This window comes from Bos taurus, chromosome 22 (assembly GCF_002263795.3).
Source record: "Bos taurus isolate L1 Dominette 01449 registration number 42190680 breed Hereford chromosome 22, ARS-UCD2.0, whole genome shotgun sequence".
NCBI classification, from domain to species: domain Eukaryota; kingdom Metazoa; phylum Chordata; class Mammalia; order Artiodactyla; family Bovidae; genus Bos; species Bos taurus.
The window spans coordinates 50,177,897-50,201,177 of NC_037349.1; the positions used below are offsets into that span (position 1 = coordinate 50,177,897).

At 57.7% G+C, this 23,281-nt stretch overlaps 1 protein-coding gene across 4 annotated transcripts in view; it reads right to left on the bottom strand.

Annotated features, from left to right (window-relative positions):
* Positions 1–22,591, bottom strand: part of SEMA3F (semaphorin 3F) — a 39,103-nt gene extending 16,512 nt beyond the window's left edge. For 2 of the 4 annotated variants that reach the window (XM_005223007.5, XM_002697033.7), the window contains exons 1-2: positions 11,753–12,262; positions 7,606–7,763 (exon numbers count right to left, since the gene is read on the bottom strand). In XM_005223007.5, the coding sequence (XP_005223064.2) occupies positions 7,606–7,717 (112 nt within the window). In that variant the 5' untranslated portion in view covers positions 7,718–7,763; positions 11,753–12,262. Of the gene's footprint in view, positions 1–7,605; positions 7,764–11,752; positions 12,263–17,085; positions 17,240–21,086; positions 21,308–22,463 lie in introns of those variants that run through there. The other 2 variants (XM_024983272.2, XM_024983273.2) reach the window with 2 other exon arrangements.
* Positions 22,592–23,281: the final 690 nt, after the last annotated feature.

A 23,281-nucleotide genomic window follows, 5' to 3' on the forward strand; every position in this document is an offset into this window, starting at 1 on the left:
GGGAGGGTGTTACCCATCCCTTTCTCAGGTGGGGAGAGTGGATCAGAGCCTCCAGTTCCGCAGGCCTGGGGGCCCACCCCTCCTCCCACATTCCAGACCTGGCCCGGAAGCCCCTCACTCCTTACTCCACCTCCTCCTCCCCTCTGTGACTGCAAAAGACAACAAACTCTCCATGGCTCATTTACTCTGATAAATCAACCAGACGGACAGGCCAGGATAGGACCAACAGGCTGGTGGGTGTCAGGACCCTCCCCCTGCCCTGGGCCCCGCCCCCATCTCTACCCTCTTCAGACTCCTGGAGTCCGTCCCTGCAGGCCCATTCACCCACCCAGAGGTTCCCAGGGTATCCCAGACCGTCTTAGCTCCCTCCCCAGTATTCAGGTGGGGAAACTGAGGCATAATCACACAGGCAGCTGTGTGCTCAGGGTCAGCCCTGGGGCATATGGTGGGGCTGTGTCAAGAGTCCAGCAGGACTCAGCTGGTCACCAGTCCAGAAAGGCAGCGAGTACTCTACACAGGCCTGGTGCTGGGACTTGGAGAGTGCTGAGCAAAATGACAGCATGGGCAGCCTTGGGTAGAGGAGCCCGGAGTGCCACCCATTCTATCCCGGATGCCGCAGGAGCCCATGAGGCCCCCGCATTCTAGCAGCTGCTCTGCAGTTATAGTGTAAGACTGACAGGAGCCACCCACGCGGGCTGACCAGCAGGTCCACACGGTGGACTCTGCTCCTGGAAGGAAATGAGGGCATCAGCACGGAGCCCTAAATGGGAAGAAACAAGGTTCTTGGCCGGGTGCAGAGACCTGAGAGGAAAGAGCATGTCCGGGTAGGAAGCCAAGCAGGGTTCATGGTGGTGACGGAGGAGATGGAGGCAAGAGGGGACCAGGGGGCAGGAAGGAAGGAAGACTGGGGGGAGGGGAGTGGAGCCAAGGCCTTTTGCCCCAAAGGCCTCCTGGTCCCTGGAGGGGCTGTTACTTTGGGACTGTCCCTGCCCTGCAGAGATGCAGCAGATGGGCAATACTTGCCGGCAGTCCCAGTAGGAACAGCACAAGTCAGCCTAGCTGGGCCTCCCGCGGCCACCGGCCGGCCTCCTGGAACCTAGGCCAGCAGCCACCGCCCAGACCCCATTCTTTGCTGGGTCAGGATCAGTGATCAGGGTCTGGAGCCCAGGAGGCCTCCACCCTCTCCCTGGGGCTGCTCGGCAAGCTGGGGCGGCGGGGGCCTGCAGGCCTGCCAAGCTCAGGCACCCACGTGAGCTGGGCTTTGGATTCAGATCGGAGCCTTCTGGCATCCAGGCCTCTGGCAAAGGCCCTCTTGCTATTTCTAAGAAAAATGCAGCAGGAATCTTCTCTGCTTCTCCAAAGCTCCAAGGGCTCTCTTGAGGCGGGGCTCAGATTCCCAGGACAGCGCCAGGTCAGGCCAAGCACACACACTCTCGGCCCAGTTGTATAGATGCCCAAGTGAGCAGTCCAAGTCTGGTCACCCCGAGCACAAGCTGTAGGAGCCAGAACAGTGCTCAGATTGGGGGTGGGGATGGGGAGGTCACTGCAGCTGATCATGGGCACCATGATCATGGGCACAAACCAGACTGTGGCACCCGTCTCTGGAGAGACCCCCCCAGGGCATCCCCTCCCCAAATGCACTGTCTTTCCCCAAGTATGTATGTGGTACCTCTGCCATGAAAGAAAGAGCTTAAAAACCAAACCCAAAAAGGAGAAAACACAAACTTTATATCCTACCACCGAGAGCGAGCCCTATCCAGCATCTTGCCCTTTCCCCAAGTGCTGCACCACACACACCGCCTCTGCTTCTGTTCTTCCAGAAATCTCCCTTCCCCGGGTGGAGATACAGCTTCCTCCAAAATGCCTGTCCAGATGCTCACGGCAGAAGTCCTCCTCCTCCTGACCCCACTCCACCCACAGGGCTCAGGGCATCTTTTGCAGCCTTTTCCAGACACCGTCTGCTTCACCACAGGGTAGAAATCTACAGGGAGAGGTGAGGCGGTGCAGACTCCTTGGGCATCCCCAGGACTAGCCCTCACCCGTCTGCTAACCTCAGAGTAGCTCCTAGTTTCTGAGACTTCCTTTCACCAGAGCCACAACGGTGTACACAAAGTTAATACTCAAAACACAATGAGGTCAGCATCATTTTTTATCCCCATTTTACAGATGAGGCAACAGGACACAGAGGGACTTCACTATGTAAGGTCTACCCACGGCCAGGATGCAAGCTGGGCAGTTTGAGACTTCCGGATGCTGCTTCCACGGGACCACTGCCATCCTCACCTTACATGGAGAAACCAGGGGTGGGAAAGCTTAGGCTACCCGTCTGAGATCACACAGCTGAGAAGGTAGGAAGGGGTCTGTCTGCCTTCCAGGCCAGCCCTCTCAACCAGCACAGCATCACCTCTGCATTCTACCAAATGTAAGTGCCCTGCTCTGCCTGACCTGGGGGAGGAGATGGAGGTCTCCCAGTTGTCAGGGAGACCCGCAGCTTTGGAGACATCCCTCTGGATCCCCCACCACCTCTGGAGGGGTCACGGGGTTGGAGGTGCGCATACACAGCAGACAGCCAGGAGCCCACTCTGAGGCCGCTGCCTCCCAAGCCACAGGGTAAAAGATGCCTTTATGAGCCAGGATGAGATTTTTATCTTGGTGGTTTCTCTTTAAATTCTTTACGATTACGAAGCAGCGGGGGCTGCCAAGGAACATGATTTACTCCTTGAGCATGCACCAGCTCCTCACTCCGTGCCAAGAGAAGCTGGAGCCAGGGAGGGAGGGGCAGGCGTCGTGCCAGGCACCCAGAGACAAGGCCTGTGCTGCGGAGGCCCAGCCAGCGGCGGTCCCATCTGAAGCTTGGTGGGACCTGGAAGGACCACAGCTGAGGCCCTCGGCCCTGGCCTGGCTGACCCCGGCGGGGCCTCGGGCAGGTTCTCAGCAAGCACAAGGACCTGCCCCGCTCTCTCTGACAGAGATCCATGGCCAGCTGAGGGGCAGCCAACCAGCCCCCCAGGACCTCCCAACTCCCCAAGTGGCCACTTTGAAGGTCCATCTCAGGAGAGGGGGTAGCTCCCATTTCCAGGAAAACTGAGGTCCCAGATGCAGGGATCTGGGCTCAAGTTCGTGCTTTGGGTCTTCCTTCCTCCCTTGTCTGGCTCATCCTGGAATACTTAGCCCTCCCCAATTTGTGATCGCCAAGTTTCACTGTAATTGTCAAAGCCATCTACCCAGCTTTCTGGTGCCACCCCTGGCCTCCAAGCTCCTTCTCACCCTTCCCTTTCAATCTTAAGCTCTAAGCCTGCTTGGCTGGCCAGGGAGCCCCTATGGGGCAAGGGAGGGTCCTTAAGCTCCCCAGGCCTGCCCCCACCCCTGCTCAGTCAGGGCAGCTAAGATGAGGCTTGCTAGAGACACTTCCACTTCAGTCCGTATTCACCCCATACTCACTCTCCCTTGGGTGAAGTAAACGGACTGTGACCCTTCCTAACCTCCAATCTCCTCATTTCCTAATAAGGAGGCCTGGTGACTCTCGTTCAGCCACACACAAATGATGTAAGTGGTGGCCCTGTTCTGGGCCATTTACCCCAAAGACTCAGAGGCTGGGCTGATGTGGGCTGGGGGTGGTGACCAGCACCCACCTGTTCACCTGCCACCTACAGAATGTCCTTCCCACCAGGCAAGCCAGATACGCCCAGTCTGAGAAGGCTGAACCCCAGGGCTGCTCTGGATGTCGGAGCTCTTTCCTCTCCTGGACTCTGTTTTTCCTTCTCTGAAGGGAGACAGCTTCCCAGGGGACTCTGATCAGTGGAGGGGCTGGGGTGGCGGACAGCTGGATTCATAGGAAAGGAGCAAACCCAGATGCTGTTTCTCCAGTGGGAAAGAGCACAAGAAGCCTGCCCAGTGCGAACCCAGTGCTTTCCTTGGGAAGTAAGCCTGGACAGGCTACGGGCGGCACTGCAGGGTCCTCGAGGCTTAGCCTGAGCTCGTGGGAGATGGCTGGGCCTGCCTCCCCAGCCTGCCCTCCAGCCTCAGTCTTGGGACAGGCTCGGGCATCAGGCGGAGCCACGTTCCATCTGAGTCTCCTGAGTGACCCGGGAAAGCCTCTGGGTCTGATTCCTCACAGGAAACCCAGGCAGCCCTCCTCCCCAGGTCTTGGTGGGACTACCACTTGGTTATCATCACGGGTACCTACTGTTATTTCTATTATTTTCATCTTTCCTGACCTCCCCTGGCAAGGTGACCTTCCACTCCATCTCCCGACTCCTGCCTCAGTTTCTCAGTAGCCTGGCCACCTCATGTCATCACAAGACCCCTTTCCCTCTCTAAACACCTCTTGACCTCAAGTCCTGGCCAAAGCCAGCCCAGGCAGGAGCTGTGTCTTGTGGGGGTGGCTTCCTGGGAAAAAGTAAACATTCCCTAGGCTGAACAAAGGAGCTGGCAGGACCTTCACACCTCCCTCTGCAGTGGGAGGTGATACCTCAGGGCTTGGACAATCTCAGGGTGGGGGAAGGAGGGTATTTTTTCCTGCCAGACTTGGCCAGTGACTCTGGGGTTAAGAGGACTCCAGGCCCAGGCAAGGATGGATGGAAGAAAGAAGGTCCTGCTGGCCAGGTCACTAGTTCTAAGCATCCATGAGCACTCAAAGAATGCCTCTCCTGCTCCGGAAAGCCTTCCCCACTTGACCCTCATTTCTGCATGACCCTGGCTGTGCTTCTGGTGGGACAGGACAGGAGATGGGCCATTGGAGTCCTCCTGCTTCAACTGGGCCCCTTCTTACACCCTATCCAGGCTTTTGGCCTGGCTGGGGTGCCCAGGCTGATGGGCAGGCAGCAAGCCCAAGCCTGGCCCAGTTCCTGCCTTTGTTCCTTTATCTGTCCTGGGCAGCGTGGCCCCCCTCACACCAGCAGCACCTCTGGCTTATTAGAGGGTCTGGGCTGATTGGGCTGGAACTAGCATCTCCCAACTGCCCAAGGAGGGGAGGGGATGTGCCTAGGCCAAATTCCCGAGGCCTGGTAGGCCAGCTGCTTTCACCTATCCACAGATGGAGAAGCTGAGGCACGGAGCCGCCGTGACCATCAGGGCTCCTAACAGCAGCCCTCTCTGTGCCCCTTGGGTATATGCAGCAGGAGGCTGTCCCCCCAGCCTTAGACACAGCCAGGCCAGGACCCCCAGGTTCCGTAGTTGTCAGTCTCCATTCTTACTCCACAAATGCTCACTGAGGGCCTACCCACCACTGAGGGCCGCGCCATAGGTATGTCCTGGCTGAGACCATCCAACATGACAGGGGAGAAGGGTGCCTGGGGCCTGGTGCACAGTAAGTGCTGGGCTCCCAGGAGGCATGGGCCAACTGGGTGTCCACTGCCTTTTAAGCCACTTTGTCTGGGAGCGCCCCACCCTGTTCACTGCACAGTCCCAAGTACTCAGCACAGGGCCTGGCGCATGGCAGGGACTCAAGTATCTACTAAACTAAGTGGCATCCACGCATAAAAGTAGGACAGGAGATCACGTGGGAGACAGAAAGGTCATTCAGGACAGAGAAACCTGCGTGTGCAAAGGCACAGAGGCCCAGGGATGGGGTGGCCCCAGGCAGCCTCCAGCCCCGCCCCAGGCTCCACAAGTCAGCGCCACAGGCTGGCTGCCAGCGAGCTGGGCTTTTAGTCAGTGCGGGTGTCGGCTTCAGAGCTAATTGAGAGGGAATCGACCTGACCGATGTGAGCGTCAGGCGTCGGCAAGACCAGGACACCAGGGTTCTATTTCTGGCCTTGCCTCTGCCTCCTGCCTGACCTTGGCCCTGCCCTCATCTGAGCCTCAGTTTCTCTCTCTGGAAAACAGGAACAAAATCTTCTGTCCCTTTGCCCCTGCAGGTCCAAGAAGGTTTAAAAGGAGCGTCCAGAGACCCTCCCTCTGCCTCGTTCCTTTACTTCCTCTCATAGGTCTCCGAGATGATGACAAATACCCAAAGTGGATGTCTGGGCTCCAGGATTCCAAAGGTCTGGAAACCAAGTCATCCTCCCAGCTCCTGTTGGGTGGGGGTAGGGGGGGTGCTCTATTCTCCCTGCCAGCACCCTGGGTTGGGAAGGGAATAAGAGGAGGATGGGACCCCTTCAATATTTATTAATATGCTCTGAGAACTTCCACCAGGGAATGGTAGCAGTATCAGTGGAATGAATATCTCACCTTCCCAGGCCTAGGAGAGGGGTTGTTTTTTACGACTCAAAACGATCGACTCTTTTGCCCATTTCTCGGGCCCTGCGTACGACTCCTCCCTCCCTAGGCACACTCTCAGAAATTCACTCCCCACTCCCCCCATCAAGTTGCAGGAATGATATGGGGGCCAAGAGAGGGGTTCTTCTAGGGGACATGGAAACATGGTGAGGAGGGGCTGGGCCTCATCAAGCCTGAGAAAGGAAAGGCTGGCCCAGCCACTCACCCTAGCAAGTATATCTGGAAATCTAGTCAGCCAGGGCTGAGTTGGCCCCACCCAGGACAGGCAGCTGAATAAAGTCACTCTGGGTCAGAGGAGGGCCAAGGCTGAAAACTCAGCAGTGACCCCGGGTCCCCCAGGCACAGTCGCTATCTCTTTTCTCAGGCCAAGGGCAGACTCTTTAGATCACGTCTTTGAGTTAGTGGCTGGTGAGCGAGCCACTGGTATGTCTGAGGATGTGGGCCGCATGTATTCACCGGCCTAGCTGGTTAGCTGTAAAGGCGATGGAGCTGGACCAGTGTCTCACTCTGCACACCCCAACTCATCATTAAAAGCCTCCACTGTGTGTGCGTGCTAAGTTGCTTCAGTCGTGTCCAACTCTTTGAGACCCTATGGACTGTAGCCCGCCATGCTCCTTGGTCCATGGGATTCTCCAGACAAGAATACTGGAGTGGGTTGCCATGCCCTCCTCCAGGGGATCTTCCCAACCCAGGGATCAAACTCACATCTCCTGCGGTTCCTGCATTGCAGGTGGATTCTTTATGGCTGAACCAACCAGGGAAGCCCAAAAACCTTCCGGTGATTTCAGGCAAAGTGCTCACTGGGGATCTCGGGCCTGTCATAACAGCACATGTTCCCCCTGAACTCACCAGGGGCCCTAGACTCCTCCAGTCACAGCACAAGAGCCCCCTCCCCAATTCCTAGAAGCCCCTCCCACCTAGAGACCCCTAGGATGGTTACTCAAGCACATCACACCCCAGAGGAGCAGGTCCTGTTCCTCTAGCTTTTGGAGGCCTCAATGTCTGTCCGACTGTCTGATCGATCAGGCAGGGCAGGACCAGTGGCAGGGAAGGGCTTCTGCAAGCACAAGTCTGAAAGATGTGACACCTCTGTCTCCCCCAGTCATCGCATGGACAGACACCCTGCAGACTTGAGCCCAGAGACCATACATTCTGGCTCTAGAAGCAGCCCAGACTCAGGACCCTTCTCTAAATGTCTAAGTAGTCCAGTCTCTAGCTTTTCCCAGCAAGTCACCACCTCCCCCAACCCCTACAAACCACCCCGTGTGACCCATGTGGCTGTACAATTTGTTCTTTCTTGCTTTGACCTCTCCCTCTCTCTCCTTTGCAACAGGACAACATGCTCTGGACAGGGGGATGCCAGGGAACTGCAAGGAAGCCTCTTACCTTTATATGAGAGCCGGATCCGGGGCATGGCTGGGAGGTAGTCCTGGCTGGGGGCGGCTGGCCAGGCCCCAGTGAGCAGGGAAGCCCAGAGGAGGAGACCAGCGACAGGCATTGTGGAAGGGGCCTAGGGCCCAGGAGTCAGGCAGCTGTCTATACACCTGCGAGGAGGAACAAGATTGAAATATGTGAGGCAGAGCAAGGTATCCTGTCCGACCAACATTTTCTTGTGTAATTCTGTCAAAGGGACCTCAGTTTCCCTACCTGAACAACTACGGTGATAGGTACCTCTGTGCTCACACCCTCAGCCTGGGGCCATGAATACCATAATGTGAAAATCTCATATACTTTCCTGTCCCTAACAATGGGTCTGAAGACCAAGCAACCGGGTGCAGCCTAGGGTCAACAGGGCTAACAGGGGCCAGCGGACCTTTCCAAACCCTTCCCGAACCACAGCTCCCAGACTTCCGTTCACAGGACTCAGCTCAAGGAGGTGATCTTACATCCTTCTCCAGTTTCCATGCATCCACCCCCCAACCAAATGGGCTGTTCCTTCCTCTCCCACTTCAGGGAATGGGGGAAGAGATGGGTCCAGTCCTGCAGGCTCCAGCCAAATCTCTCCTCTCAGTAAAGGGAAACCTGAGCCTGATGATTTGAGTTGGGAGCAGGAGAGAGCGGAGGATAAGTGAGAAACACATAGATGGCCTAGAGAGAGAGACAGCAGCCAGAACAGGAAAGGCAAAGAACAGCAGGGTCTACTTCTATTGAAATCACAGCAGGAGGGATCCAGGTCAGACATACAGAAGGACTTCCTGCCCGCGAAACTTCCAGCTCTGCCTACAGAGACCAAAGAAGGGGAGCTAGGGTGGCCAGCAGGCCAGGGGCAGGGTCTGAGCCAGCCTCAGTGTCCCCGGCAGAGCTCTGATACAAACCTCCAGCAGGCCCAAGTTTCCACACAATGTTTTTCAAATATTGTCTCCCCAGGCAGGCTGGCTGTTGGGTAAACGCAGCCCAGCACCAGTTGTCAGAACATATTGCTCCCTCCCGGCGAAAATCAGCGCCAACTTCCCAACACCCCCCCACCCAGATGCACTGTGGGTGGGGGCAACAATGACAATGTGAGCCCCACCCCCCAGAACTGCCAGGTCTACTTCCTTCTCCCATGGGAGACAGGGACCCTAGGCCCATTTCTAGGACTCTGGGGTGGGGAGGGGAGGGTGAGGGGTATTGTGATCTGTTAATCCCCTGCCCTGGCTGGCATCCACTGAGGCAAGGCTCCACATCAGGACTGTCCAGTCCCACTCGACAGACCCTGATGTCCTCCCGGGACCCACCTCCCCTGAGCCCTTGCCTCTCCTGCCAAGCAAACCACTGGTGATTCCTCGGACAGGAAGTGCAGCTTCAAGTGGCCTGCCCATTCCCCATGTGGTGCTCTCTGTGGACACACCCCCTCCGGGGTGCCTGCAGTACCTCTCAGGTTCCATCAAAACCTCCCATTACAGGTGCTAGGGAGGCTAGCTGAGGGAGGGCAGAATCAGAACCAGCCGTGCCCCCTGTCCGCTGGGGCACAAAGCTGGAGCTGACTGAAGAACAGGCCCTGATTGCGGGGGGTGGGGGGGTGGGAGAAAGGGCTGTGCAGTTACTGGCACCCTCGGGTGCACCTGGGAGGCCCCTCTAACAGCTGTGGATACACACATCCAAGCTTGCATGCCTGCACTAGTCCTTACAAGCATATATATACATATATATATATATGTTTGTTCAAGAACTCGACCTGCTAGTGGGGTGGGGCTCAGGAAGTGGGGAGACGCTGCTCTAGCTCTCTCTCGGGGAGGGCTAGATGCAGGCTGAGTCCCTTGGAGAGCTTTGATCCGAGGTATCAGGGGGCTGGGGTGACTCGCCTCCCCTCCTCCCTGTGACCTCATTTCTCCTACATCCATTTTCATGGTGACAAGGTCAGGGTCACCAAGGACAGTGTTGGAGTCCCCCCACGGAGTCCAGGAACCTGGAGGGCTCTGCTCCACTGGGCCCCTACAGGGACCTCCCACAATGCTTTGGCCTTTTAAAGGGGTGAACCGGGGATGTTCAAATCTGTTGGGGCCTCAGGCTCAAGTCTAGGCCCCCCTCTTTGGCAGCTTGGGGGATGGAGGAGAGGAGGAGAAGGAAGGAGGAGGAGGACAGAGATAGGGATGGGGCAGTCATTTCCACAGTTGCTTCTCCCCTGCCAGCCCCTGGATGCATTCCACTCAGCCCCAGTCCCAGAGCAGCCCCTGGAGCAGTCGGGTCCAGCCCAGATGGGTGGACAGAGAAGGAACAGCCGCCGCCACCTGGGAGCCCACCAAGAGGAGAGCAGAGAAGGAAGGAAAGAAGGCTGGCGGGAGGGAGCAAGGGAGGGAGGCAGGCGGGAGGGAGGAGGAGAAAGGGAGGAGAGAGGGAGGGACGGAGGAGAGACGCTGGAACAAAGAACCGAGGAGCTGGGGCTGGCAAGGGGCGCAGGGAGGGGCGGCCAGACGAGGGGGTCCGGAGGCACCTGGGGGCGGGGCAGGGGGCTGGGAGGTCACATTGTCCAGCCTGATCCAGACTTCTTGGGATTGGAGGGGTGGGGGGCGCGGGTAGGGGGGTGGAGAGCCTGCTTCAGGGAAGGAAGGTTGGCTCCTGCGAGCTGAGAACTGGATGGAAATGCTGCGGGGGGGGGACATGATGGAAAAATTATTAACAGCACCCTACCCCTCATCTAGCTCCTCCGACACCCCCTCCAGCAGGCCAGAGCTTCTTTCCGACTCCTTGGCTTCCCCCTCCCCCAACACCCTATGGACCAGGAACCAGAGACACCCCAGCACAGCTGGTGTTGAAAACCCCTCTTTCGTGGTCAGAGTTTCCCAGTCAAGGTCACCTGGGCTTGGCTCCATCTTCCCCCTCAAGGTGTGCCTAGAGCAGCAGGGGGCTGAGGCTAGGTTCCCTCCTCTCCCCAACCCCCGCACTTCCGGGCCTGGCTCCTTCAGAACTGAGGGGCAGCAGCAGGGGGAAGCATGCCCAGTGTCCTCACTCTCCAGGACACCTTACCCCAAGGGTCCGGGCACACTCCCTGTGCAGCCTGGGAAAAGGCTCCATCTCCATTCAACCCCCGGGACTGGCATGAACCTACCAACCTCTGGGTGCAGTTTCTCTGTCTCTGCAATTAGAACAGGGGCTTCTGGGAGACAGTCTGGATGAACTGATGAGGACAAGAACCCCCAATCTCCAGAGCTGACACATTAGCGCTTTAGGTTCACACCCCACCTCCCCCGGGTGTTCATGGGCTGGTGTTCATAACACAGTTATCTCAAGAATCAGAAGTTATTTATCCAGGCAGGCCTGCAGCCCTAGCTCCAGCCGAGCCCTCCTGGGCCACCTTGACACTCTCTGGTCCCACCTGCTCTAGGCAAGTCCACCAAGCTCCTACTGTCCCCTGCCCACTCCACCACTTGGGCCCCAGCCTGACCAGATTGGGGTGGAGGGGGGGCTTGACTGCAGGCTCTCCCAGCTCACTTACTACCCACATACAGCAGGGCCCCTAATCCAAGCAAAATGCCCTGCTGGAAGGCAGACACGGACTAGCAGCTGGGGGTCGGGGGGCTGGCACAGGGCTGGGAGAAAAGCCTTGGGGCTGGCTGTCCTGCCCCGGCTGATCTTGGAGACCCTCCACGAGGGGGCTGCCAGGGTAGCGCTTCCCTTCCAGCAGACGATCCCCAGATTCCGACACTGAGACAGGGCAGGGGTACCTACTAGGGAAGAGAGCTGCCTGAGGCATTAGTGGGAGAGCTCAGCCAGGGGAAGGGGCATCAGGTCTCCAGCTACAGCAACAAGGAGGCGTATGGGAGCACCCACCCACCCAGAACCTCTCGGAGAAAAAGTTGCTTTGCACACTGGTGACCCCGCAGGCCACATCCTTCACACATCTCCACGTCGCTTCGATGTTGAGGGTCCCGGCAGCCCTGACAGGTACAGCGCCCACTCTAGTCCTGTCGTCCTCGCGTCCGCGGGAAGCGCCCTGCCTCTCCGAGCCCCGCGCCCCTGACACTTCCGCAGAGTTGCAGTGCCGCGGGTCCCAAAGGGATCGCGGGGTGGCCCGGCCGCCTGCCCGCTCCCTCCCGGTTCCCGCCGCACTCACCTCTTCCACGGCGGCGGGGCCTGGGCTCCCGAGTGGCGGCGGCGGCGGCAGCAGAGCGGCTCCCGGTTGGGCCGGTCCGCGCTAGCGGCCCCCCGGGGCCATGGCCCTGCCCGCGCCCTCTCGCTGCTGTGCCTGATCCGGGGTCGGCGCCGCGGCCCCGGCTTAACGGGGTCTGCTGGCTTTGGGCGCGTCAGCAGTCGAGGCCCCGGACCCCATCCCGGGCCATGGGAAGGCTCAGGGGCGCTCGGGGCCGCCTCCCCCCGGGTGGGCTGCGGGCGCCCCCTGGCCGGCGCGCCGAGGGCGCATTCCCCGGCGCGGGGCGCGGGCGACAGCGCGCGCTCGGCTTCGGGGCGCTGCGCTCGGTTTGGCCCACAGGCACTGTGCTCGCCTGGTCTCTGGAGTGGGGCCGGGCGGCCGCGCTGGGTTGCGCCCGGGGCTCACCGGGCCGCGGCCGTTCGCTCGCTGGCTCGCTCTCTCTGGTCTCGCGGCCGCCGGCGGGACGGGGCGCTCGGAGCCGAGCGGGGAGCGCCGGCAATTGGCCGCCCGTGGGCGACATTTGCATAGTGCGGCCCCGCCCCGCCCGCCCCGCCCGGCCCCACCCCCAGGGCGGGACCCGCCCGGCCGCCGTCCCGCCCCCGCTCCACCTGTCCGCAGGGTGGGCTCGGTGATCCCAGGCGGTGGGGCAGCCCGCGCCCGGTAAGGCTAACCTGCACCCCGCGCCCCCGCCCTGGCTTCGCGGGCGGCGCCCCCGCCCCGCCCCGGCTTTGTCTCTCCGTGGATACACCGCGCACACCGCGCCTGGTGTTTACCCGGGCACTCAACTCCCTGGCGGGAAGGGCAGGCGCGCCAGAGAGCAAGAGGCTGCGCTCACCTGCGCACCCCCTGCCGTGTCCGTCCTTCCCACTCGCTGCCCGCCACGCCTGGCCTCGCGTGAGCCCCGCAGCTTAGGACCCAGGACTGCCCGGGCCGCTCAGCAGGTGGCAGTGCAGCCCCTGGGACGGCTGACACTGCAGGACCTGTCCTCCGCCTCCAGCCCAGGCCAGGTCAGCCCTACAGCTCCATCCAACATCTCTAGGGCTCCCTGTGATCTCCCCAGCAGCCAGCCCTATTTCAAGCCAGTAGCTCCACGGACCCACCCCTTATATTTCCACATCCCAGAGAAGCCAGCTAGGGGTTCCTGAAAGCCACATTTGCTTTCAAGTGGATTCCTGAGGGCTGCAGACTTTAGGGCTCTGCAACTGAGCTTTGGGCCCACCTTGATGCCAGGAAGGGACCTTCCACCCAACCTAACGCGATGGCCAAGGCCATGGCCTCACCAGCCAGGACCACAGACTCAGCCCTGCCCCATGCACTTTGCCAAGGTCCCAATGGGCATGGGCCTCTTTGTCCTCTCCCTTGTCCTTCTTCTCCTATTCCCTCCCCTTTCTCCTCTCTTTTCTATTCTTTCTTTTCCCCTCCTTTCCCCGCTCCTTGTGTGTGTTTAGTCCTGTCCCACTCTTTGTGACCCCGTGGACTGTAGCCCATAGCCCGCCAGGTTCCTCTGTCCATGAGATTGTCCAGGCAAGAATACTGGAGTAGGTTGCCTTTCCCTTCTCCAGGGGATCTTCTTGACCCAGGGATAGAACCCAGGTCTACCCGCATTGCAGGCAGATAGATTCCTCACCATCTGAGCCACCAGGGAAGCCGTTTTCCCCTCCTTCCTCTCCCCCTATTTTTCCTTGTCTGCTTCCTCCTCACTCTCTTCGCCTTTCTCTTTTCCTCCTCTCCTTTCTCTTCCTGGCTAACCCCCCACTCAAGACATCTCTCACTCTGACCTATTGGCTGGTTGACTGCAAATGTAGGTTGTTAGGTATGTTAGGGATCCTGCTGAGGGTCTCCTGACTCAGACTTACACTTGGACTGCTGGTTCGCATGCTCCAAGCGGAGGCTGGCCACTGGATGTGAGCAAACACCAGCCTGCAGATACAGTGGCTGGAGTGACAGCGCCTGTGCATCTCTCACCGTCATGCCTCATTTAAAAACACCGTATCAATCATTCCTCCTCATTTCCCCCTTCTCTGTATGAGGGTCACCCTTGAGGTCACTGCCACTGCACCACCATTACCAGTGCAGCCTATGCCACCATCATTGCTGAGGGTTTCCAAAGCCATCACTTCCACCACCACCCCGGAGCTCCCTGGCCACCTCTGTCACCACTACCAGCATGATCATCATCCTGGTCATTAAAGCAGACCTGTGGGGACTTGGCAAAAACGACTCCAGGGTGCTGGGTTGGGAAGGAAAGAGACTCAGCTGATTTATCCATGGAACACCTCTCAGACACACACACAGGCCTCTCAGCACACGGAGGCCTTTGGTGGCAGTGGTGTCGGAGGAAGGGGACAGCAGAAGAGAAAAGAGTTGGAGCTAGGCTTGGCTACACATAGTGGAATGATGCCAGTTCTCTTGTAATCACTGTGAGAAGGTTGAATAATAGAAATCAAAACAATTATAGTTGCAGCAGTGAATCTATACTGCACCCTTGTCCTGTTGTGTATCATGCTGGGATGAGCACTTTGTATCACTATATATGTTATTATATATATAATATGTATTATTGGGAGGAACATTGTAGCCTACGGTGATTTTATCTCCAATTTCAGGGGACTCCTTGAAACCAGCCTGATGCCCGACCAGGAAGCCCTGCATGCCATTCACAATCCCACTGAGAAGCAAGTCCTGCTGCCCCATTGTACAGCTGAGGAAGAGGAGACTGGGAGAAGCGGAGTGAGGCCTGTAACCACCAGCTGTGGTGTGAGAAAAGCAGCATTTTCCGGAGCTACAGGAAGGCTCCAGGAGGAAAGGGCCAGGCCACGGGGCCCACATGGAGCCAAGGGCCTGCAGACCAGTGCTGCGGGGGCTGGCAATGAGTGCTAGAGCCATACGTGGCACTTAGAGAGTTCAATAAATCTTTATTGAATGAATAAGAGGGCAAATCCCTGTAACACCAGATCCAAGAGGGAACATGAGCCAAGAGGCCAGGAGCCAACTCCCTGCCTGCTACCCAGCTCCTCTGGACTGGCTGCCCCAACCCGACACTCTCACAGCCACCCTGAGTCCTTCTGTCTTTCTGTCTCAGTGCTACTCAGCTGTGCCAGCTCTACCTGAGAGCCACCCAGGATGCCCCGTGGGGCCACCTGAACAGAGGCCAGGTCAGGCTGACCCTTGCCTGGCCTCTGTCCCTCCTTCCTCTGTGGACACCCAGACCCCAGGCATGCCCAGTCCCTATGGCCCATACTAGTGCCGCTCTGGACATGCAAGGTGGTAGGAAGTTCAGAGATGGTTAAGCCAGGTCTGGTTCCCCACCTTGACCGATTCTCTGGGGTTCCCATCCTGGAGCAGTGCCCTCTCCCTTCCTACATGAGGACAGGCCCTTGGGGTGACATCCTGGCTGTTCAGCCTTGGGCTCAGCTTCCCAGAGCTCCTGAGGTCTCACAGAGCCTGATAGTGAGGGCTACAAATGAGAAAGAATTGGCCCCCTTTATCCCAGTCGCCACCCATGGGGATAGTGCTGGTAACAGGCAGGAGAGCTTTGAAGGTCTCCCCCAGACACCCCCAGCCTTCAGCCTGGCCCAGACTTTGTTTCTGGCAGTGCTCATGCCTGTTTAGTTTCCTTCTTGCTCTTCCAGGCTGTGCTGTTGGGGGCTGAAGTGCAGCCCTAGGCCTCCTGCTGCCTGTCTAACCTCTGTCTACACTATTTGCCTCTATCTGGCCTCCACTGTGGGTAAACTTGAGAAAACTTGCCCTCTTGGTCTCTGCATCTGGAAGGCTGGACAAGGCAGGCCTGGGCCTCAGGGACCGGCCGTGCCCCCTCCACGAAGGTGGCCCACTAAACCATCACTCTCTCCTCTGCCTGTGTCTCCGGGGAACCTGTTTCCCGGGCCTAGCCGGCTGAGCAAGCCTTGGCCCGCCCAGCCCTAGCGTTGCTGGCTCAGGTTTCCCCACTTTCTGGTTTTCTCATCTCCTCTGCCCCAGGCGCTGCCTGCTTTCTGGCCCAGCCCCCACCCGCCCGGAACTGGATCCCAGAGAGGGGGAGTGATGGAAAGGGGGCCCCCAGGAGGGGGTGCAAGGCCGTGCTTGCTGCACCGGGAAGGGGGCGGGCGGTGAGGAGTCACCCACGCCTGGCTCAGCCTTCTGCCCAGCCTGCCCCAGGGGCTGGCTCCGAGCCGATCAAAAGCTGGAACGACCCACCTCCCTGGCTGCTCCCCAAAGCTGCCTCTAGGCCTTTTCTGCTGTTGTCCCCTCTGCTAGGAATGCTCTTCAGTACCAGTGTAAGCCCTGTGTTTCCTCTAGCCCAGAGCCTGTGGCCACCTCCATCACCCTCCACACACTGTCCCTTTCTGCACAAGGGGCCAGGCTCCCTTCTTGAGGCAGCTTCATCCTCCCCTTCCATTCTGGAGCCCTGCAGGCCTCCCAGGCCTCTTTGAAGAGTTCTGCCCTCGCTCTCATCTCTGGGTCTTCGCACATGCTGATCCCCTGTGCTGGAAGCCTTTCCTATTTCCTCCTAGATCCTGTAGGCCTCTGGGAAGACACGACCTCCCAGGAAGCCAGTCCTAATGTTTGGGTCAGAAGGTTTTTTAGACCCTAGGGGTCCTGCAAGTCCATCCAGAGACCGAGACACCCAGGTCTCTCTGTGTTCTGGCTGGGCCCCACACAGACTCATCAGCCGCTGCTTCTCGTGTGCATTCAGAGTGAACAAAAGAGGGAGTCATGGGATCTGAGTTGCCCATACTCATCTCATCCCATGTTTGTATTACTCTGTGTGTGTGTGTTTGTATATTGAGGGAGGTGGGGGTCGGGTGAGCCTAAGCTTGACTGGCTGCCAAGTGACCCATGACCATCAGCCAGCCTGAGCATATCCTGTTTAGATAGAGGCCAGACAGCCATCCCTTACCCACTCGGGCCTGCCCAGCCCTTGCTGGGGAGCCCAGGTCTTGGGCCTAGAGCTCAATCCTTATCTGCTCCAGAAAAGAATCTTTACTAAGAACTGACATGGAAATTCTGCATTTCCCCTGCCCCCATGGTGCAGGCCTTTTTTCTGGGTGGCTGGGCCCAGGATCATTTATGGTTGGGCAGCCCCCACCACTGGGTAGAGGTGGGGGCTGCAGAGTGTGGCTCAAAAGACCTTGTATCTGGAGCCACTCCTTGGTTTTGCTCAGCTCAGTTGAGACAGTCCTATCCTCCCAGCTGCTCAGGCCAAAAAGTCTTCGAATCAGCCTGGACTCTCACATCTCCATCTAGACCTTTCAACTTCACCTTTAAAATATACAAAATGTCAGGTGACCACTTCCTACCTTCTCCCTGGCCGCCAGCTCCGCAGTCATCGCCTCTGCAGCCACCACCTCCGCGGCCAATCTCGTTTCTCGCCTGACAGGGACAGGAGCCTGCTTTCTGGGCTCCCTGCTTCTGCTCTTGCCTCCTGCTAACCAGCCAGGATTCGGAGAAGCCCTGTTAAAATGGAAGTCAGGGCCTGTCTCTCTTTTGACCAAAGTTCTCAATGGCTCCTACTTCCTTGAGAGTCAAAGCCAAGTCCTTGCAGTGGCTGTCTCCCCAGCCCCCCTCCTCATCTGACTCACGTCCTCCTGCTCTTGGCTACAGCCTCCTCTCTCTCTTCCTCTCACACCAGGCACACTTCAATGACTGTTCCCTTAACCAACAAAGGTCCGTCTAGTCAGAGCTATGGCTTTTCCAGTAGTCATGTATGGATATGAGAGTTGGACTATAAAGAAAGCTGAGTGCTGAAGAATAGATGCTCTTGAACTGTGGTGTTGAAGAAGACTCTTGAGAGTCCCTTGGACTGCAAGGTGATCCAACCAGTCCATCCTAAAGGAAATCAGTCCTGAATATTCACTGGAAGGACAGATGCTGAAGCTGAAACTCCAATACTTTGTCCACCTGATGCAAAAAACTGACTTAATGGAAAAGACCCTGATGCTGGGAGATTGAAGACGAGAGGAGAAGGGGATGACAGAAGATGAGATGGTTGGATGGCATCACCGATGCGATGGACATGAGTTTGAGTAAACTCCGGGAGTTGGTGATGGACGGGGGAAGACTAGTGTGCTGCGATTCATGGGGTTGCAAAGAGTTGGACACGACTAAGCGACTGAACTGACTTAACCTGAATGATCTTCCTGCAGGCATCCCCCTGCCAGCCCCTTACCTCCTTCAGATTTTTGTTCAGATAGTCCCTGTCACAAGTAGTATCTGTCACCACCACCCCAATGCGCTTGACTTTGCCTTCCCTTCCTCTCTTTTTCTCCTCCTTTGCTTCTTTTTTTTTTTTTTATTGTTTATTGTCCATTTCTCTACCCCTGGTAGACTATCAGCATCAAGAGGGCAGGAACTGTTCTATTTGCTTTTTCCCCAGCACCCAGAACACAGACTGGGATATAGCATCCTCACGGAATGAGAGAAGGGCTCTGCCCAGGGCCCCTCTGCACTCTGGCCAGGGGCTGGGTGCTGCTTCCTACCCTGATCTTTGGGCCTCTGCTCCCACTCCCTGGAGCTGTGGACAGGGCAGGGATGGATGCCCATGTGCTGCTTCTTCCTCCACGGAAGAGAGGGCCTGAGGAGAGAATGTCTCCAGCTACGGCCCCAGAGACTCAAGGTCAACTTTGCCTTGGCTTTAAAGACAGGGAAAATCTAGTTGTGAGTGCCCCCCCACCTCCCCCGGCCAGGGGCAGGCATAGTCCTTCAGGCAGAGGTGTGTCTCAGAGCTAGGGGAGACCAGGGCAGGCCCCCAACCAAGCGAAGTCCGCTGGGCTCTGATCCTGTGGGTTTCTGGCTGCCTCCCAGGCCCACATCTGCGGCACACACCCCCTTCCCTGTGTCTGTGTGGCCACAGTCCTGGGGGAGGGGGGCCCAGGGAGGGTCCTGCAGCCAGGCCTGCAAGCCGAGATCTGGACTTACTTAGTTCCAAATGACTGGGGAATGTCCCTTCCGTGACAGCCGCGGCATGGCCTCCCCTGGTCCCTCGTTGCCAGCAGGGAAATGGGGCCCAGATAAGGCAACCCCCCGAAGTGGGAGGGGCTGGTGGGCAGACCCTGGGCACCCTGCCATCCTGGTCCTCCTCCCTTAGCCTGGATTCAATACGAGGCCACTGTCCTTAGCCTCAGACCAGAGATCTAAGGCCAGAGTATCCCATCTGGGTCTCCATCCCTCAGGAGCCAGGAAATGGAGGATCTTGGCCAGTGCCATCGCCTATTCTAGGCTGTAAGGCATCTGGGGCACAGCAGCATTGGGACTGGCCAAGGAGGAAGGCTCTATGCAGAGAATCTCCCCATTACAGCTCATGGCCTCTTGCCTTAGAGGAGTATCAGGTAGCAGGGCGGATGCCAGGCAGTGGGGAGCTGGGACCGCCCTGGCCAACCTAGTGCCTGCTAAGCACTCCATCCAGAATGATGAACCTCCCTGCTCCGCGTGTGGTTGGCAGGGCAGTGAAGCCAAGCCTACGCCCCCTGCCCTGGGACAGGGTGCCATCCTGCCCTGTGAGGGTTTAATTTCCGAACATAACTGGGTGGAGTGGACCCCTTGGCCTTACCTGGCCTCTGAACCTGCATCCAGGAATCAGGGGCTCCACTTGTGCTATCTGTGGAGTCTTAGAAAGGATGAGGGCCTCTGGCTTACATTGGTCAGAACATCACTGTGCACCCATTTCACAGAAAGGAATACCGAGTCCTTGAGGAGCAGGAGCCTGGGCAACCTTGTCTGGGGATTCCAAACTAGGGTCCCCTTGAATGTTGGGGTGTAGCCTCTGCTTGAGGAATGACTAGGACTGGCCTGAGGGTAATGAGGGCAGTAGAGTCTGATTTAAGATTTTACAGGATTCCTCTGGCTTCTGGGGGCCAGAAAGGGAGTGGTGAGCATCAAGCGAGAGGACAGGCACCTGGGTAGATCACTAGGAGAGCTGCTGGGGATGCTCAGCTCAGCCAGGGTCCCCTCACTTTTCCCTTTTGTGTATGAGATCTGACCCAGACTTTTGGAATGGGGAAAGTAGCTTCCTTCCTAGCCTTATACACCTCCACATGTGGCCTGGCTGGCCGGGCTCCCTGCCCCGCTCCCCTGAGACAGTGGTTTAAGCTTTAATCCGAGGACAAGTTTCAGCAAAGCTCATGTTTGCCGCGGAAGGAGCAGGGACCAACCTAGATGGAGGGATAAGGTGGGAGGGGGATTTGGAGGGAGGGAAGGGGCAGGGCCTGCCTAGGGAGAGATCAGAAATCCACACTCCACCCTCTGGCCGGCCTGCCTCCCGCACCTCCGGACTATTCCTGCCACTTAGAGCAATGCATTCAGGTGTCCACAGCCTGTCTGAACACCTACTGTGTGCTGCATCTACATCAGTCACACCCACTCAGCTCACAGGGAAGGGTCTCTGGGCCCAAGCTGTACTCTTCAGGCAGCAGTCCTGGTCAGGTCCTGATTCCCCAGGATGCTGGTCAGGAGCACAGAGGAGCATTTCCTCCTCAAAAGGAAGTCGCTGCCCTCCCTTTCCCCTTCCCAGTTGCTGGTCTCCTCACAGTCCCTGGGGGAAAACTGGGGCCCCCAGCTTGCCCGACCCCTTGTCCTCTCTTGAAGTACCCACAATTCCTGTCCTTGAGCCCAAGCTGCCCCGACTTCTCTTCGCCCCATTCCTCATTGCAGCCCTTCCGCTCCCCCAACCATAAGGCAGCCTTCTCCCCACTCCTCTCTGTGCACCCAGCCCCTGCCTGCGGGAGAGGAGGCACGCAGAGAGCTGGGTGGCTGGAACAAGGAAGAAATTCCAGCACACATTCTGCAGGCAGAGCCAGCCACGTGGGTAGGGCTGATCTGTAGTTCCCAGATTCAAATACTGTCTCCCCAAAAAGGCCCCCCAACTGCCCAGCTAGTCGCTGTCCCCTGAATTCTTAGAAGACAACCTCTCTACCTTGTGTCTTGGTCAAATGTCACATATGCATTCTGCAGGTATCACGAGTGTCCTGCCTCAAATTCCATGAAATTCCAAAAACCAAAACTTGAATTTTCCACTCATCTTCAACTATTCACATAGCACTTACATTATATTTGGGCTTCCCTGGTGGCTCAGACAGTACAGAATCTGTCTACAATGCAGGAGACAGAGGTTCAGTCCCTGGGTTGGGAAGATTCCCTGGAGAAGGGAATGGCCATCCACTCCAGTATTCTTGCCTGGAGAATCCCACGGACAGAGGAGCCTGGCGGTCTCCAGTCCATGGGGTCACAAAGAGTCGGACACAACTGAATGACTAACCAACTGCCAGGCCATGGAGGCTAATGTCTCCACACATCTCATACTCACTCTGGACCACGAACTTCAGACGGTCTGGTGGAGTCTCCTCTGAGCTGAGGGTGCAGTTCTGGGAGGATGGACAAAATGGGTCAGACTGGGCTTCCCTGGTGGTACAGTGGATAAGAATCTGCCCGCCAATGCAGGAGACTCAAGTTCGATTCCTGATCCTGGAAGATCTCACATGCCAAGGAGCAGCTAAGCCTGTGAGCCGTGATGACTGAAACTGTGCTCTGTAACAAGAGAAGCCACCGTAATGAGAAGTCCACACATGGCAACTAGAGTAGCCCCAGCTTGCCACAACTAGAGAAAAGCCCATGCAGCAACGAAGACCCAGCACAGCCAAAAAGTGGGTCAGACTGCCACTGAGCCCTTGCCCATTGGGTAAGTAAGCTCCCAAATCCCAGCTTCCCATGCTGATTCTCCACCCGAGTGTGGGCTGAAGTTTTAACAAAATTGTCCCCAAGGAGTGGTGGTGGTAGTTTAGTCACTAAACTACTCTTGCGACCCCATGAACTATAGCCTGCCAGGCTCCTCTGTCCATGGGATTTTCCAGGCAAGAATACTGGAGTGGGTTGTCATTTCCTATTCCAGGAGATCTTCCCGACCCAGGGATTGAACCTGGATCTCCTGCATTGCAAGCAGAATCTTTACCTACTGAGCAACAAAATTGTCCCCAAGGAGTGGTAGGCTAGGGTTATAGGCTTGGGGTTGAGAAAAAGGGGCCACCTCAGGAGACCCTAAAGGCACAGAGTTTGGAGGATCAAGTTCCTGCAGGGCCCAGGCCTGCCCTGGACCCTACACCTTGGAGAGGCCCCCTGAGGGCTGGGAGATGGGTCTCAAAATAGGAAATGAGAAACACGAGTCTCACAGAAGTGTGGAGACTGGTGTGCAGCCTGGGTGGTGGCAGAGGCTGTGCAGCTCTGGTCTTGCTCTCCGAGCAGCCACCGGGGCTCCCGTGGACGTGGGAACACGGGCAGGCGCAGCCAGGGACACTGAGCTCTTTGATCTCACCGGGCCTCACTCTGCCTACCCAACCATCAGGGCCAGCAAGGCTGGGGCTGCAGTACGAGTGCACGCAAGTGTGGGAAGGTCTCCTTGGGACCCCATCAAGGACCCTCTGACTCCAAGCCTAGCTGCCTGAGGGTCTTACCCACCCGTGGCCCACGTACATTCTTTTGCTTATTCTCTGGAGACCAGTTTCCTCATCTGGAAAATGAGAGCTAGTCTCTCATCTCAGGGTGCTGGGAGGATGAAAGGAGCCACTACGAGCGGGTTGCTGGGAGCAGCATCTGGTATGTAGGGCATTCTCTGCCTATGTCACCTTTGCTATGACTCACTGCTTCTCTCCAGTGGATGCCAGAGAGACCCAGGGGCATGAGGGCTTACCTGAACTCCTCTGCCATGGGCTGGAGCCCCAGGAGAGAGTGGGGACCCTTTTCAGCCAGCAGAAGGGACTCCATATCCAGCCACTGCCTCAGCTCCTCAGACAGCCAGGACCTACAGGGCGGCACACAGGATTGCCCCACTGGAGCCTCTACCAGCAAAGGCAAACACACCGTCCTCCCAGGTAGAGGCCTGCATGCCGGCTGTCAAGGGAATGCGGTGATAGCACAGGAGGGACTCCCAGGTCACACACCTGCTTCCCTCTAGGCCAGCCCCACTCTGGCCCTGACTGCAGTGTCCAGCCCACAGTTTCTGCAAACCTCTATGACTCAGGAGCTCTCGGGGTCAGCAAGGTGACGAGGCCCCAGATCAGCTTGGAGCTTGGCCAGGGGATATCCAAGCGGGTGTGTATACCCGGAGGGCTGAGAGAGTGACTCAGGAATGGCCACACAGAGGAAGTGACAGTGTCACTGGGCCTTAAAGAACCAGAGATCTCCCAGCTTGAAGGATGAAGGAACAACTTGGGCAAGAGGCTGGAGGCATGACCTGTCAAGGTGTCCTGGAGGCCAGATCACCGGGCTGTCTCGAGCAGAATCAGTGTCGGAGTCTACTAGAGATGCGTGTTGGCGCAGGGGATAGGAGAAGTGGCAGAGGAGCTTCATTTTGACCCTTGCAAGAGCCAGGAAGGCCCTCGCTGAGCTCAGCAGAGGCAGAGTAAGGGCAGATGTGGACCGGGAACAATCCCTGGGGAGCTGTCAATCAGAGGAAGAGGCCCAGTGACAGGACACCAGGCAGCCCAGACAGCTGGTGAGCTAGTCAGA